At 38.5% G+C, this 18,198-nt stretch overlaps 2 protein-coding genes across 2 annotated transcripts; both read right to left on the minus strand.

Moving 5' to 3' along the window:
- Window positions 1-167: 167 nt before the first annotated feature.
- Window positions 168-8,913, minus strand: wasf2 (WASP family member 2). The gene is made up of 9 exons (XM_042012423.1): window positions 8,791-8,913; window positions 7,044-7,203; window positions 6,801-6,935; window positions 6,486-6,639; window positions 5,689-5,806; window positions 5,439-5,557; window positions 4,392-4,550; window positions 3,591-4,075; window positions 168-1,476 (listed from the first exon to the last, which is right to left on the minus strand). The coding sequence occupies exons 2-9, from the start codon at window positions 7,174-7,176 to the stop codon at window positions 1,319-1,321; spliced, it is 1,461 nt and encodes a 486-aa protein (XP_041868357.1). The 5' UTR covers window positions 7,177-7,203; window positions 8,791-8,913; the 3' UTR covers window positions 168-1,318.
- A 1,776-nt stretch (window positions 8,914-10,689) lies between these two features.
- Window positions 10,690-16,482, minus strand: LOC121628373 (methyltransferase-like protein 24). The gene is made up of 5 exons (XM_041967415.1): window positions 15,951-16,482; window positions 14,301-14,399; window positions 12,952-13,088; window positions 12,511-12,778; window positions 10,690-11,882 (listed from the first exon to the last, which is right to left on the minus strand). The coding sequence occupies exons 1-5, from the start codon at window positions 16,260-16,262 to the stop codon at window positions 11,577-11,579; spliced, it is 1,122 nt and encodes a 373-aa protein (XP_041823349.1). The 5' UTR covers window positions 16,263-16,482; the 3' UTR covers window positions 10,690-11,576.
- Window positions 16,483-18,198: the final 1,716 nt, after the last annotated feature.

An 18,198-nucleotide genomic window follows, 5' to 3' on the forward strand; every position in this document is an offset into this window, starting at 1 on the left:
GTAAGCAAAGGGTACTGTCAAAAGGTGTCCACCACTGATATAAAGAGAATGAGTCATGGATAAAGGCCGGGGAGTCCTTTTGCCAAAGTTAAACATTCTTGGGCATTAGTTATTTCACATATCACAGCACACACTACTCAGACATTCCCACACAAATCTAAGCATCATTTGAATTGATTTTATATTTATTGAAATAAATCATTTGAAAACATAAAGCTGGAGAAGCAGAACTTTGGCCAAGCATAATGTGTGATGCTGTAAAAGGGCTGACTCAACATAAAAGGCACTTTAAAATTTGACTGATCAATGGAAGCTGTTAGTATTTTAGGTAGAAGCTGATCTGTGGCCACTGTGGTTAATTACATGAAAGCAAACACTGTCATACTGTATAAAATGGCACTGGATAAGGCGAACGCTGCCTAGATTTTAACAGTATTTGAGGAAACATACCCTAGTCAATCCAAAGGTAAGATCAAAATACATGAAAAAATACATTAAAGGTAAAATACAAATACAATAAATCATATTTGTGGAAAATATCTGCATATGTTCAGTATGGCACCCCTGGTATCAGACATAAGTCATCACCTTGCTCCTAGCACAATGATTAATTTATCAGTTTGTTTATTAGCTACAAAAAAATTTCATTTGTTCCCACGATCACCTCAGAGGAAAAAAAAAAGACAGAAAACAAGACAAAACAGGAAAAACGTAACACCTGTGCCCTAAAGAGATTTAGATTGATGGGGTTAATTGACTTTAATTATAAATCAAGATGTAATGTCAACTTTACATCTATTAGTTAATCTATGATTGAACACCTGTTTCCACAGAGGACAGCTTTTGTGAACTGAGGTTGCATAATTGTCTGCAAGCTTCCTCCTCATCATCTGTGGTTATGACAAACAGTGGCTAAAATAAGGTTTTTGGCCTACAGTAAAGAATACCTGCTTCTATCAGACAGTAAGATAAAGTCAGAGGCGATGTGTTTAGGCGGACTCTCAGTAGAGAGATGTGCAATCCATTATAATACTCTCACATCAGTGGTGTGTTCTACAGAGTAAACCATGGCAAACTGGGACACAAGCAGGTACCCTCTTTCTCAATCTTTAAACCGGTGCAGCTAATACAGTTTAGTTTGGGGTTAATAAGGAAATAAAATGGTTTAGGAATGTGGTTTGAAATACAAAGTATTTTCTACATGAACACACAGACTACCACACAAAAACAAACTAGTACTCAAAGGATGTAATCTGAATGGAAATGTGCAGGTGTCATCTGAGGCTGAGGGGATGGTGAAGGTGAAAATGGATGGCAGTTACTCAGACCACTCTTCATCGTCAAACTCTGAGGAGTCATCCTCGCTGTCACTACACTCCACGGCAATACGACGGGACAAGATAGCAGCCACATCGTTGCCAGTGTGATCCCTCTTCTCCTGCTCTCGCTGCGCTTCCACTTTACGCAGGTTGAAACCTAAAAGGGAGTTTAGCAGTTAGAATAAGTGTGCAGATTCTGCAGGATTTATTTTTACATGTGGCATCACTACAGTAAGTCAATAACCAAAAGTTAATTGATGCAAAGTGCTCTAGTCAGTGATTAGTTGGGCTAGTTTCTATTGTATTTCACTGAAACTTCAATCAGTATGTTTTAAAAAAAAATACAATTAAAGATTAAAGTCTACATGAAATCAGATTTAAATTTCAAATGTTTTTCTGTAATACTTCATTTATTTTAAATGTATAATTTTTCCATTTTTAATACACATTTCCACAAATTCATGAACCAAATTTTTTTCCCAATGATAAGCAAATGCAGGTTTTGTATTCTACTGGACTGGTTGATGCTTACCTAAGCTTCTTTATAAATTAGGTTTTGGTCAGTGATCACATGAAGATCTCTTTAAACACAATTACTTATTTAAAATAATATTGATTTAGCTGCAAAGAATAGCAGGCAGAGAAGAACTAGGTGGTCTCAAATAGCTGACAATTATTTATATCACTTTTTAATTGTTTCAACATGAGTAGAGGTGTTGAATTTAATCGTTTATATGATGCATTGCAATACGGAAATGGACAATTCTGCATCGATGCAGCAGCAACAAAACATGATCAGTTATATGTAATGTATAGTAATGATGTTTCTTAATTTTCCAGCAGTGGAACAATAAAGTTAAAAATAACCACGTCATTGTTTACATGTTTATGATGTTTGTCGTATTCAGGACATTTAAACTGATTTCTGAAATAACTATAATTAAAAAGGATGTTCATAAATATCTAACTTCTTGTATTAAAAACTTCAAAAGTAGCAATGTGCAGCAATAAATGAAACTGAGGATGCAACATATAGTGATGCATCATGATGCACTGTGATGCATCGTGGAATCTAATCTAATCAAGATAATCAAGACAAGATAATCATAATCGAATCGTGAGACCCATGAATGTACAGCCCTAATAATGAGCACCATGTGGCTTTGTTAGGAGAGTAAAGAAATACTGACAGTGGCTGAGGAAGAAGGACGAGGATGATTCCAAATAAATCAAATTTCTGCAAATTAATATTCTGTAGACTCAACAGGTGCTTAAAAAATGATCACCGCGGAAAAAATGATGAAATGAATTTGTTCCACTTTATCAGCTGTGCCAAAAAACAATAAAAGTTTAAATTTTCTTAGTTTTAAATTAAAACTAAAATGCTAGTTTAAAAATAGTAGTTTCATTACTAGAAAAAGATGAATCCTTTCATACAGCTGCCATCAGGGGATGGGCTATCATGTTTTTCTGGTGGACCCAATGTGTCTGTGTTGCTAGGATTAATATGCACCAACAGAGGAATGCTTGATACAAGCCACATACACGGAAGACATTTGACGTAACATGCTGTAGTAACGTTAAATGAGACTCGACTCAAGAAGCATGATGTGTTCCTTTAGTTAATGCAACTAATGAAGTTTGCAGGCTTATGTTAGTTTATATGATACTCTAATTTATGGAGTGCAAATATTGTAGGTGGTAACCTACATATGTAGGCACAGCTACTCTGGGGCAGACTAACAAAAACACGGCAGCCAATCTGGATCAATGGCCTCTCCAAACACTTCACAACCAAAGATTTCTACACCTTAAGTGTCTTGCCTAAGTACAAAACAAAACTGGAATAGAATATGCAGAACTCAAATCACCAACATTCCAGTTTTTGGCTCTACCGCTTGAGCCATTTACGGGGTCCTTTTGTTTTAACTTGTTTAAGTACCTCTATTGTATTTGTTGTTGTTGTTATTGGGTCTTGCCCTTTTATGTGAATTTATAAGGCACTTTTGTCAAACTTGTTTTAAATGTGCAACAGAAAATAAATTTAAAGTTGATCTAAGTAACACGATCCTGCCCAAAAGTTTCCCACTTTTTTCCTGACAGAAGTAATATATGAAAATTAGATCACTATTACACATACTGTTATAATATACTTTTGTAATTATTATTATATATTGCAGATTGTGTATTTTAATTGTTTTACTGTGTCTAGATTCCAGCCGAGCCAAGCGCTTTTCCACGTTATGCCGGCGTCTCTCTGCAGTGTCTTACCTTGTCTAATGGCCTGCAGCAGGTCACTGCGAGCATCACTGACAGGCTCTGGCTGAGGTTTGGGAGCAGAGCTGGTTGTCACCCCACCACCAGATGGAGGAGGATGAGCAGCAGAATAGTCAAAGGATGGAGGGGGAGGCCCAGGGGGTGGTGGAGGGGGTGGAGGAGGTGGTGGTCCACCACTTGCTGGTGCAGGTGGTGGAGGAGGAGGAACATTGGACATTGAGGGTGGAGGAGGGGGAGCAGGTGGAGTGGGATAGGAGGTGATAGAAGAGCTGGGTGGAGGAGGGGGAGGAGGGCTGTCAAAGCCAGGTGGAGGTGGGGGTACCCCAATACCAGAGGGTGGAGGAGGGGGGGGAGGTGCAGGGGGAGGGGAAAGGCTTGGGCGGGAGTCTGGTGAAGAAGGGCTCATGGGAGGAGCTGGAGGTGGGTGGCTTGGACTCAGCATGCTGACACGCTTCTGGGCTGGTGCTGCATCATTATACCTGGAGAGGTATATTGTGATGGAGAGGATGTTAGAGATCAATGGATGTGTTAAAATGACAAGAGATTTCACTTCCTTACTTTAACCTTTAGCATTTGTATAGAAGTTGACATAGCCGCCCATATACATTATTAAAACTTAGAAGTGGATGTACATTTTGTTACTCCCGAAGCCTCCCAATCTATGTCTAAAACTAGAGTGAATTCCTACAGCAACACATGTTCAGAGTGTGGCTGCACTTTCACTGCATGGTAGCATGGGCAGCCAAGTGCTAAAGGTGTGTGTGGGGTTGTATGCGTGAAGCTACAAATGCTTACGCCACGTCTGGGGGTGGAGGAGGCAGGTATTCATCAGGACCCGGCGAAGGGAGAGGGGAGCCGGGATCATAAGCATAGGAGTTTGTACTCTGGTCGAGACCATCAGAAGTGAAATCCTCCCCTGATCCAATACTCCCATTCATACCCTCAGAGGAATTCCTAAAAGCAAGCAAAAAACACCCCCATCAGCCATGAATAACGTTTATTATTTGCACTTTCTGAAAACTGACCATTTTATATCACATGTCAAATTAGAATATGATCACATATAAGGCCTACTGTTACTCATATAGTTGTTTACTGCATTTTCCTACAACAGGCAGCTGTACACCCAGCCCCCTGAGAACATTCCCAGACAGGACGTACCACCCATATCACTGTGTACAGATTGGTTGATAAGAAGGTGGAGAAAGGAATTTATTCTATTACTGCTAATTTTGCTGTGTAAACTAGAAAGAAGTAATGGATTTTGCAAATCATTACTTTCAAAGTCCATGCTCTGCTGACTGAGTCTGTTTTTGTTTTGTTTTTTTTACCCCTTTTTTCTGGTGCTCAAACATGGACTATATCAGAGTGGCTTCTAAACAAACTACTAAAAGGCTGCAGCTCAAAATGCCAAAACACAGCAAAATGAGAACATACGATCAAATGTGGTTGTGGACAGTATGGATGTGTCTTGTTTTTCCCAGAGTGCATTGTTTTATTGCAGTTATTGCCAGTAATTCATTTGTAACTTAAACTGTTATTTATGTCGTATATTCCCATTGAAACTTGAGTTTGCAAAGCTTAAAAAGGAAAAACAAAAGGCATGTAATTTTTGTTTGCCTCAATGCTTGTTATTATAAGCTGTCTTTCTTTTTATAGTAATTAGGCTTATAACCTACTTAAATAATAGTATAGAATAAGAAGAGAAAACCTATTCAGCGGTTAATCAAAACTGTTTGTACCACTACTAACTCTCAACTAATGATTCATCACTGCGACAGCCGTACTCACAAGCCTGCTGGGGTCTGTGAACAATGAGAAACTTCTTTTCACTTTACTCACTGTTCATTCTTTGGCACAACAAACTCTTCTCCCATCTTACGTCGTTCCCATTCCTCTTTTCTGGTCTTGATTTTTCGAGGATTGAGTGTCCGCTGATTCAGATGGTCTTTTTTCTCCTTCTACTCAGAAAGGACCCAGGAGAAAAAAATTGCTCATTATGATGAGCGTTGAACGTGAATAATCTGATGTGACTAACGTTAACTTGCTTCAAAGTTATGAATCATGTTATAAACATGTTTATGCATCTCACTCTGTGCTTGCGTTTCTCCTTCATGATGTCCTTGGTGTCCTGCAGCATCTTCTCCTTCCACAGGTCAAAGAAGTAGGAGGGATCTGTGTAAAACTTCAGGGCCTCTTTCCCATCCTCCCTGTAGAAAACCAGTTATAACTATTAATATCCATCACAATTGTTTTAGCATGTTTTCACACCACATGCTAAAAATGTGCTAAAAGATCTGTATCTGCCTAAGTGTAACTATTTTACCAAGCCAGTAAACCTCCCTTTAATGTGCTTTAAAAAATGGCCGATTATAAAGATGTTTCTTTACAATCAAACTGGACATGTTACAACTCAAGACTTCATACTCTCATCAGAAACTAAAACAGACAAATGGTAGCCAGGAATTTTACATCAAGCAAGTCACTTAAAGCCTATCAACTGACTCTGTTCACCATGATTGTGATACACAATTATTGAGGGTAGGTGGGATAGTGGTATTTACACCAATATCAAGTAAATAACGCACACTGAATTACTGCATAAACATAAAAATCCTGAGGATTTTGTAAAAGTTGGCTGTAAGTCCTAGGCTGCTCAAGAATACATACCTTTTTAAAAATGACTAAAATTATTATACCTTCTATGTCTTAATTAAAGTTTAAAATTCACCGTAAGAGGACAACATGTGTACACTTCAGAAACAAGCTTAAACTCTGTAGAATGTAAAGTTGCACAAATATATCACGTGTTTCCATGTGTGAACATGTGCAGTTTTTTATGATCTTTTCATGTTCTGTTGCAGTGAATGAATGTCTACTGCATCCTACCGGTACTCGCTGAGCTGGTTGAGAGGTGGAGGAGGATTACAGATAGTGTAGGTTTCTTGCACAGGCACTGGCAGAGATGGCCTGGTGAACATCTGCTGGTCCTGGGTCAGACTGCTGCGGAAGGCCTTACGGGTAGTTATGGCCTGCAGAGAGACTACGAGAAACCAACAGGAAGGAAGACAATGTTTTAAAATATTTATCATGCTTAAGAGGTTAGAGGCTGCAGTCAATGTCTATCAACAGTATATAAATAAAAAACTATCTGTGATAATAAGATTCATAGTACTAGTGACAGGAACAAGCAGTAGTACTTACCCTCCTCTTCTTTTGGGTCCAACTGGGTGACTTTAACCTGTAGACGATCAACTCTTTCTCCAAGTGTATTCACTCTGATGGCAAATGCTCCGGCCTGGACAAACAATTCCCCAAACACGTCCTCTGCATATTTGCCTTCACACATAAACAAGCAAAAAAATTCATTTGGACCAAATAAAGGGCACACAAGAAATGCAATTAACATTTGCCATCTATCGATGCCCACTGGCATTTCACACTCACTGAGGCTGCCGAGCTGCCGGATGATGTTGGCGAGGCTGATATTGGTGACACATTCCAACTCGCTGCGAATTTTGGAAGGTATGGTCTGGCGGCACACATGCCGCGGCTCTATATTCCTTGTCACCAAAGGCATGGTAGTGGTGGGTGGGGCTGCCCAACCCTGATGGAGAGAAAGAGGAAACTCAATCATAAATAACACAAATATAAGGGGAAAATACAGCTTTGACAAAATGTGACCTCAAGGTGGCTGCTGGCTAATATATGACGCCCCTATTATTTCTCCACATTCTTTCTCTGTTAAATTAGAGCTATAGCTTATCTTCAGCTGACATAAAAACATGTAAGAACTAAATAAATGTCTAGAGGTAATTAAATAAATTGTTCAATAGTTGCTGTACTGACTCAATTGGAGATATGTCTGCATTTACCAACATAAATGTGATGTGATCAAAATATGTAATGACAACATCAAATATATCTAATGGACATTTCATCACCCAATCACTACTGATATGTACAATACTACTATCTATAGATGTAAGCTGTGACACTTGTGGTCAAGTGCTCAAACAAAGATTTCAGTTTAATGCCAAATAATTACTCATTAATAACCACTTTTAATGACTGAATGCTGATTTTAAGTTACTTGTTTAAAACTAAACATTCAATGGATACTGGATTTATCTTTTGAGATGGGTGAATTTACTGAATATATATGTGTGTGTGTGTGTGTGTGTTTTATTTATTTATTTACTTTTTGTAATTATTGCTGCACAAGCAATATCACTGCCTTTTTATCATTGGTAGTGCATGTTTTAGACTAAATGGTGACAGTTTATAGACTAAAAACTCACCTTCCCTACTAAATAAGTCACATGCTTAAGACAAGAGACAAAGTCAGATACAACTAAAGCAGAAGCAAAACTGTAGCTTTGCTCAACTCAGCATCTACCACATACGGCTGGGTCAACCAAATTTAAAAGGTTAAAAATAAATAAAGAAGAACTTGCAGGGGTAGCTGTTTCCCTACCATAATGTGTACAGTAGTGCAAACATTATAAATTATATTGGGCAGGTCTGTTCTAATGTCTTGCACACAAAGCAGTCAGACCACAGGGCAGATGGAATAAGTTCAGAATATAACAGCTACCTTTGGGTGTTCAGAGATTTGCAGAGACTGCAGATTCCAAGTACACCCTGCTGCCCATTTCAGCTGCCTAATTATAAGTATTTCTTGTGACCACTGGAGCTTCAGAAAATGGTGAGTCATAACTAAAATGTTACTCGGTGAACAAAGTGTGTGCACCTCTTACTCGACCTGTCACGATGGTTTTGCGTAACTCCAAATGGAGCATACGGACAGCAGTTTACTCCTTTTTTACACAAATAACTTATTACAGTTGTGTGCAGCTTATCTCTCCATATGTTCCTCACCACTGACAGCCAGTCACTTTCTGCCTTTGAGATACTACATCTACAAAAAGTCTTATAACTTCCGACTTGAACCCTGTTTACTAATTCGAAACTTCTATATTTATTAATAGAAAACTATATAAAAGTAGTCAAAGCCTTTATGCCCATGGCATTAGCTAAAATACGGTAAGTGTAAATTGGGATCTCGGCCTTGTCAGAACAGGAAGTAACTAGTAGACGCCGCTTATCTCGAAGGAACAGCCAAACGAGTGTTTACATCAGTCACTTTGTAAAATAAAATAAAATAAAGACTGTCTAAAGAGGTTTTACTCACCGTGAAACGTTCAACTTTAGGCTTTCTCAATATTTCTTTGTAAATGTTCTGTCTCAAGATTTTACTCAAGAAATGTTGAGCCGTACAGTAAACGATCGAACTAAAACAGATAGAGAAAGTCCCGAGATTGTGAACTTCTGATTGGTCAAGAGGTAGGAGTTGCTCAAAGTTGATTGGCTATTGCTACTGTCGTCTGATTTAGCTGAGAACAGGATGTGGAAATTTCAACGTAAAAAGCGCAACTCCACCCAAACTAGTGGCAAACATCTGTCCGCAATTTTCGTAAATTAGGGTGGAGGCGCTACATTCCAACGTGCCCTCCAGCGAGTTGGAACGCGTCCGAGGAATGACTGGCATTGACCAATATGAAGCGCTCACTGCGGAGAAAATCACTTAAGTTGATAGTACAGTCTTAAGTGCATCATTCACCTCAGCTAAGCCCATTTTAACTGGAAGTACCCAGGCTCTAACGGAGAGCAATCAACCTTATATGAAGTGAAAACTAAATCAAGCATGATGCAGCTTATAACCTATGTGCCAAACAATATTGAGAAACATGTTTATTTAAATTTTGAAATAGGCTAATTGCATCTTGCTTCAGTCAAAATGCACTCACTTGCCTTGAAAGAAAGTGATAGGAAACTGATGGCACCAAACATTCAACATTTTCTCCAGCTACTCTGGCTTCTTCCCACAGTCCAAAAACATGTTTGTTCATTAGGTGATTCTAAATTATCCCTCGTGGTTAGTGGTTCTTTGTCTCAGTGTTGGTTTCACAATGGATTGGTGATCTGTCCAGAGTCTTTTTACAGAATACTTGCTGAGATAGACTCTCCAACCCTGCATTAATAAGCGGATATAGAAGATGGATAGATGACAGTATTTATGGATCTTTACACTAACACAATTTGAAATTGTCAACAAACATTTGAAGTGTATAAAAAAATTGAAGAAAATATTATAAAACATAAAAGACCTGGATAAAATGCCAAGTGTTGGATTTGAATTAATATGTCAAAAGAAGTGTTAATAACTTGGTTGATGGTAAAGGTAAGGAAAAAATAGACCTGAAAACCTTAGCTATGCCTACATCAACATCCTGATGCAATCACTAACAAAGAAATAGAGCAGCAACAAAACCATTAGGATTCCATGTAAGAAAACTAAAGTAAAAGAATGCAGTTGTTTCATTATTTTTATTATTATTGTTTTTTAACTTACTTGTCATTTTAACAAGACCACTAATAACATACAACAGAACATAGCAAAAGTGGTTGCTGCTGCATTCTGTGGTCCAATCTCAACCCCCACCCAGCCCACAGGGGACGGGAAGTACCAAGTCGGGAATAAGAAAAATAAATAAATAAATAATAAATGAACATTTAAATTTAAAAAAATGTGTGTGTGTGTGTGTGTGTAACAACATGTTTTCATTTAACAAGAATGGCCTGCCTGGCTAGCAGGCTGGCAAGGGCTATGGCACACTGCACAGAGGTTGGTATTTCTTTGGATAGGGTCAAACCAAATATGGCTGTCAGAGGGTCAGGGTGAATCTTAATACTAAATACCCACTCCAGAATTTGAAAAACACCTGACCAAAAAAGACGACTGCACAGTTGTTTTGCTTGTGTGTCCCACCACACAAATGAATAATGACCATAAATGGACCACAAATGTAAACAGATTTAATGGAAGGACAGAAGACCCATAAATAAGAAGTAAATCAAGTGGCTACAGTTACGACCTGGCTAAGCACGTGCAGAGGGTAAATTCAGCATACGAAGATGTTCAAAGGTTCCAGATGTAACCACGTTTCAAGCAGTCAAATTACTATTGAACCTGTGAAAATGGTGAGACAGTTAAGAAACAAACAAAAAAAAAACTCCCTTAACAGTTAATATAATCTTTTTTATTTAGCACCTTGAATTAAAGTAGAAAATTCAGTCACATATTAATGCACTTCGGTGGTGTACATGGCTAACCTTTTAAAAATGTAAACAGTGTCAACATACTTTTGGATGTGACTGTAATTACTGTTACCAAACAAAGAAAGATTTGACCAAAGGTATTATGATGCAACAATCAGGATGATCGGGATTCTCACTGGACTTTAATTTCACATCTGGTATTTTTTGTGGCATTGTGGTACATTTTAAACATGTTTTCAACATTTTCGTCCCCGGTAATGCAACAGATGTTCCAGATGCCTGATTGTAAAGCATAAAAATGTTATTTATTTTACAGTAAGTACAGTCAAGTCAGACCTAATAGAATTTTAGGCTCTTCAATATGAAGATTTATTGCCCCAAAAAGTCATTCAGTCTTATGGAAACAAACAAATACATTCAATACTTTTTTGAGTCTACATTCAAATTACAGCTGACTCAAGATTCATGTCATTAAAAAGATAACACACCTTTGTTCAGTAAAATGAATAATAAAAAATGTAATCCAGCATTAGATGATATTTATGAAGAGTGCATCTATTGTTTAAAAGAATAATCTGTCTATTTCATTATTATATATTGTGCTTCTACCCAGTTAAATAAGCAAGATTTCCTTCTGTACCTTGAAACCATCCTGTATCACTGTATGAATGAACAGGACAGTATTTACTTCTGAAGGTTGAATTATAAAATGCAGATCATTTAATGTCCACTAGAGAGAGATGTAATATGAAAAACTGTAAGGTAAAGAACTTAATCTGTTTCAAGTCTTAACCTTCTCATTCTTATTATATGCCATCCACATCAGGACAGCATAATGTCCGTGTTCAGGAGTGCCTGTCAGCGTCGTGTGTTGGCCCAGCTGAGTGTGTAGGAACTGTGAGCATTTTCTACTGTTTGTTTCAGGACACTGTGACCCTCTCCTGCAGAGCTGTGAACCAGCATGAGTCCAGAGGCTTGAAGACCCCGAAGGACACTGAACCAAAAGCGAAGCACTTCTTCATCTGTTCCTCCCACCTCAAACCCTGCCCACTGCAAGTGCACAGTAGCAACCAAATGATGGATGTTTTCAAGAATTCCTTCCTCAATCCAGTTCTGGAAAATTCGCCACTCAGCGCTAAAGAGGTCAGCATACAAGAAGTGGACCTGAAGAGAAAAGATTATATAAAAGAAAATTCTGTCATGTGAATTTGCACACTAATGTAATCCAGATATAATGGTCTTATAATTAAATTATCATTAAAATGATATATTATTGTTAAAATACCTAAAGAAAAAAGGCATTATTTTGCTCTCAACAGGAGACATTATTCTGTTATTATTAGGAGAGAAGTTTTTTTGGAACAGACATACCGACTGCATATGTAGTAAAAACTTCCTAATTAGGAAACGCTTATCATGTGCAGCCTTACTTATTTCAGTGGCAGATGAATTTGTAATCATACCTCTAACACTAGCCTGGTATCTTAAAACTAAACTAAATTGTACTTACAAAAAGGATATCTTACTCAAACTGCAGGTATGTGACTCCCTCTTGTGGCTGCCATATAAAATTGTGCTACTGTGTGATTCACTCACTTAAACTGTTGCCATGGTATCCAGAGATGGCGCAGAACCCTGTTGCTATGGTAACAGCCAAGTAAAAGAGCTTTCTGAGTATGATGGGGTGAAAAGAGTCTAAGGTATGTTTGTTTGGAGGGTGTTTCCTCAAATTTCTGTCTCCCTTCATGTGTGTTTGTGTGTACATATGTGTGAAAGAGAGTGTGTCTCTTACAGTGCGATGTCCCAAAGCTGCCATAATATTTGCCAGTGTTTGAGAAACACTACCCAGGTTGCCTCTTGTCTTGTGCCTGATTCTCCTTGGAGTTCTCCACTCTAGCCACATCTTGTGCTGGATGACACCGCCGCTGTTGTCATGGTTACTGGTCAAACTGTTGCTAAGGTGACCACCAGATGCATTTGAGTTGCTGGGATCAAAACTGTGGACTTCACATCCCAGCTTTGACACAGTCTTCAAAAAGTCTGCATCTCCTCCATCCATACTGAAGAGACAAAGAGAAACCAAAAAGACAGACAGGGAGGCACGAAAGAGGTTTTGAAGATTATTGCATGCATGATTAAATATGCATTGCATTGTTTATTCCAGCTGTGCCAGTGATATGAATGCACAAGCACAACAGTGGCATAAGTGCATGGTGCAGACGTAGGGGCGCACCTGAAGGAATATGCAACACATGGTCCATGTGCAGCTGGAAAGAGCCAGTCCTCAGCACACAGCTGCCAGTGAGCTGAAGCCACAGGGGGCTGTGTTGCCCGAGTCAGCCCTGGAGATAAGATCCTGGAGCAGTTCAGCTAGGTATAGATGATAAGATGGGTTAGACAAAGGTCTGGGAACAGTCTGTCACAAAATTAGCATTGACATGAGAAGAAAGGGAATTAAAGTAAAAGAAAAGTAGAAGGGGTTTGAAAATTTCAGACAGCGTTCTCTCCAAGTATAAAACTAAGTGATTAAATCGATTTTTAAACATGTAATCCAATTTTAACCCAACTGTTTATCACCTTTCATTTACAACTTATCTGAAAAACACAGTTTGCATTGAAGAAAGCAGGACAATATTGTTTTAACTTCTACTCAACAGCTTTCCCTCTCGGTTTCCCAGCACTCGGTGTTGCATAAGTCTCAGCTCTTGTTTGGGAGTTTCCAGTCTGGAACTGAACATTCTTACTGGCTCAAGATTTGGCAGAATTCTGTTGTCAGTATATTGAAAACGCCTGACTGATCATATTACAGCAATGTTAACCCCCACGATAGTCTGCAGTGGTAGGAGTAAAGTAGTTTGTAAAAGGGAGGAAAAATATGTTTTTTTTTTTATTATTATTGATTGCTGTGAAGATTTGGCAAGATCTAACTCCTGGCTACAGACATTTAAAGAGCTGCAGTGTAGCCTGAGACCTTCAGGGAAACAGTTTTATATATGCTTATTTATCACTATGGTAAGTAAGTGGTTAAACTACGGAGCCAGATGTTCCAAAGAGATCAGAAATCTGAGCAGAATTAACACAAGATTGTGAAAATAGGAGAAAAATACATTTCAACCACTCAACATTATTGTTTCCTCTTTGTCTTTTTTCCAATGTTAGCCACAGTGAAATAATGAAAGACAGAAGTTGTTTTTGAACTTTTCTTGCATGTAACAATTATTCAAATATATTCATCTGAAAAAGTTTGCTTCAGTTCTCGCTCATTTCCAGCCTGTTATGACTGGTAATAAAAAGAAACTTTATTTGCCAAGAGGTTTCTGGGCAAACATTTCGCTCCCCAGACTTTTTAAAACTTTTTATTTTATTTCACCTCAAATTTTAATCTTGCCCTTGCATGATTCCTGTGAGGTTTGTCATCTTTGTTAACTATCATAGAAATTAAATTAAATATCTAACAATGTGTTTAGATATTCAATGAAATTATTTTCTGTTTGTTGTTTCAGTTTAGACAACTCTTTGAAGGTAACACATTTTCTTTTGACAACACAGCTGTGTTTTAGATGATGTTCTGTACAGCCATACCTGCAGCTTTGTGATGTACATGATGATACGCCTGAGTTCTGCTGTGAAGGATGGCTTGTTTGCCGCCCACTCTTGCATCTCAACCGCTCTGGGTCCCACCTAGGAGCATGCATAGGTACTGTATATCAATATATAGATGCTGCAGTGTAAGAAATGCCAACATATCCATGGGAATTTGAATAATGCATCAGCATAACAGTAAGTGAGGTGTGAGAGCTGAGGAGGCAGGTCACAGGTGCTGACCTCAAGGCTCCTGGTATTTGCCCAAGGCTCCTTATATAGACACACATTCAGTCAAGCCCCTTTCTCCAGTCCTAACAATGAACCTTGCGGTCACCATGGCAACCTCTCTGGAGTAGGAGGGATGAACTAGAATGAGTCAGAGTTTAGCCTTAGGCAGAAAAAGTGAGAGAGTGAGGAAAAAAAAGGAAGAGAAAACGAAAGGCAGAGGGTGTGAGGGGAAGAGCAAGGGGCAGAGGGGTTTGGAGTAAAGAGGGTACAGATGCACCTACACACAGATGGAGGCTGGCTAAAGCACTGTGCAACGAAGGGCACAGGCAAAAGGATAGAACAGCTGACATCTCTCTCTGATCTGGGGTCAGTGCAGTGCTTGCCCCCTTGCCCTTGCCTGTTCTACCATGTCAGTAATAATTTACAGAGCTGCGCACAAAGTGGCTAAACATAAACTAGACTACAACACCACAGCAATAGGGTCTCTTTTTTTGTTGTTTGTTTGTTTTCATCAGTGAATCAGGTAAAGTCTAGTAGAAGGCACAATTCCTTTATCCGCATCAGTGAAATTTGAAACAATAGGACTGTTTAAAGGCTTCTGACTTGTCCCAACAAAGACCAAAACACCCAAACCATTCTGTGTTGTTTGTTTTTTATGTCCAGATGTTTATCCAGCAGATGTTTTGTGGCATTTTGCACCACTTTGTGGTTAATTTGTGTCTCATTTGAAGCCTACTTGTAGTTATTTGTTTAACTCTGTATCAAATTTATCCCTTTCTTTTGTAATTTTCCATCTATTTATTGCTGTTTAGGTATATGTTAGTTTTTCTGTGTTGTTTTGATCATTCGACATCTTTATCAGTTACTATCTTATTGCAGCCTATTTGCATCTCTTAGGGGTCATCTCTTATTGTAACAAATCAGGGATTAAGACATCTCAGACATTATATATAGGCTACTTCTAAAATAAAAAAAATGTGGGTTTTGTTGTTTGTTTGGTTGGCTGTTTTTTTGTTGTTGTTGTTGTTGTTGTTGTTGTTGTTTGTTTGTTTTTTGTTAAATGTTAATAAAAAAAATGTCCACACAATAATCAGTATCTGTATTTGTCTTTAGATTGCACATATATGTTGCTCTATTCGTTATTATTATTATTTTTATTATTATTATGGTTTTAATGAGGGTTTTTTAAGTTTTTATTTTATTATTAGCATATTCATGCATTGCATTAAGTTCTTTGAATTATATCAATATTAAGCCACTGTTTTCATATTCGGAGCATATTACAATATGCCTGGGTTATACGGCATAAGTAAAATATGTAGGTTATAGGGATATGTTCTTTCCTGAGTCCACAGGTGTCATTAATCTGTGTCAGATATGACGTAAGCACTTAAAATACTTCCCTTAAACTTTACGAACCTGGCGCTCGTGCATTTCGTTCTCATCCTCATAAGGTCGTTCAATCGCTTTCATTTCCCCATAGTCCACCTCTTCCTCCACACCAGGTCGCCTGGACTGGGTTCCCGGTTGGCTCAAGCCCCCCTCCGGTTCTATGCTTATAACGGAAAACACGACCGCTCCGTCCCGCTCCTCCACCCCGACCCCCACCCACAAGCGCGCGGCTCCAGGTATCCGCGAGCCGACGACAAGAAGCTGAAGAGTGATGAGCACCGGTGGGATTAATAACAGCAGGATTCCCGAGCGGAGGGAGAAACCACCGAGGCCCCGCATAACTTCTCTGTGGCGGCGGCTCCGTGGAACATCTCCGACTCTTGGCCCTGTAGTCCAGCTACCCCCCTCCTCCTTCTCCTCTCTAGGGCAGTGAGGAAAGTCCCAGCTGAGTCCTCCTCCTGTCTCCTCGACCTCCTCCTCCTCCTGGTTGCCCCCAGGGGAAAGTTGTGATGACGAAGCGCATTCCTCGGTCAGCGGTGGCCTTTTTGGGACAAACTGCAGTGTTGTTTATCCCCAAACTATTAGGTATTGTTAACGATAGAAAGAAACGATTTTCTGTCAGTTAATGAACAAAATTTCACAGGTGTGGTGACTGAAATATAACTAGGCTATATTGGCATTTGCTTGTTATATTTGAATTAAAATGAAAAATGCACCATTGGATATTAGATTTTTAAACTTTTTTTTATCCTGTTACAATTTATGATGGTCACTGACTTACTGAACAGGGTTACAACATACAGGTTTGAGGGGGTCCCCTTTTTGTCTCCGATGGAAAAAATCTTAAACTGTTGTGGTTGTGGAGGATTCCTGTGGTACTGGAACTGGAGTCTTTCTCCGTCTCTTTTTTTTTTTTTTTTTTTTTTTACCTTTTTTTTTCCACATTTGTCCATGGACCTATGTTTTCATAATCAGTGGATATACCTAAACAGCAACATTTCTAATATTTAATTAGCAAACAATATGAGGGTATATGTTTTATTTAAATTTTTGGTAGTTAGTAAATGCTAGTTTAAAAACTTTATTAGCTGCTCAGAAATATATTTAGTGATTAATAAATACATTTTACTGGTCTTTAGAAACACTGCTGGGATAGGCTCCTACACTGTCAATCTTAATGTTTGAGAAGAACCCAGATGTTAGCAATAATGTCTAATTCACATGAGGAATTGGGCCAGGCCTTTATTCAGTCACCCTTTAAGCAAAGACTTAAAGCTCTGACTTTATTATAGTACCTTATAGCAATAACCGACCTCTACTTTGCTGATGCCAGGCTCAAAGTGGCGCCCTGTGGTCATAAATGATGCTGCAGTGGCCTACCACACTCCTCCATCAAGCTGTCATCAGGTATTTCTTGGCTTGACCTTGATGCTTCGACCTTTGAATCTCATTTAGTGGTGTCATATTTCAGCCTTCTTCACCTTGGCCATGTTTCAGAGTCACTTGACATCTTGTGCCTCTAGACACCCATGTTGGGTGGCAGCTCTGGAGTTATGGTAGCACTGAAGGATAATGAGTTCTTGCCAGCTTTAATTAAAATTTTTCTCAAATCTTTTTGCAATTAATTTGCACCTTCAACATGCACTTTTGTGACCCTGTTGACTATTTGCTAATTTTAAAAAAATGCTTGACTGGCTGCAAGTCACGCCTCACTAGATTAGATAGTTCAGGAGTGTTGCATCAGTACGAAAGGCCATCTACCATGTTTTTTTTTTTTTGTTGTTTTTTTCTCAAACGTTCCTCTTTTGGTCTATTTTAGCAGAAGTAATGAAGTCGCTTCATGGACTAAACACCTTTCTTTGATTAGGCATGCATTTGCATGCTTTTAATCATTTTAATTTCAGTATATAAAACCATTTGTATACTGTAGTTTGGAATGGAAATGCGTGTATAGTAATATGTACAGTACTAAGAACGTAATGATAAAGTCAGAATAATTATGAATGCAGTGTAAAAACATCTTAATAAGAAAAATTACAATTACTGTGAAACAAATGTGATGCAGTTGACCAGTTAAACGTTAAATCTGAGTTACCTCTCCTTTCACAGTATTTAAAGGAAATATTCTGTGAGAAATTATAGAACTCAGTGTTAGTTACAACTGGGTGTTTGTTTGGTAAACATTGGTGTAAAGATGAATTGGTAATATTTTATATAAATATAGTACAAAAGGAAAGTCTGAAGGAGAGCCGTTGATCTGCACCCTCCCCCATCT

Source organism: Melanotaenia boesemani, chromosome 17, assembly GCF_017639745.1.
Source record: "Melanotaenia boesemani isolate fMelBoe1 chromosome 17, fMelBoe1.pri, whole genome shotgun sequence".
In the NCBI taxonomy this organism is placed as follows: Eukaryota; Metazoa; Chordata; class Actinopteri; order Atheriniformes; family Melanotaeniidae; genus Melanotaenia; species Melanotaenia boesemani.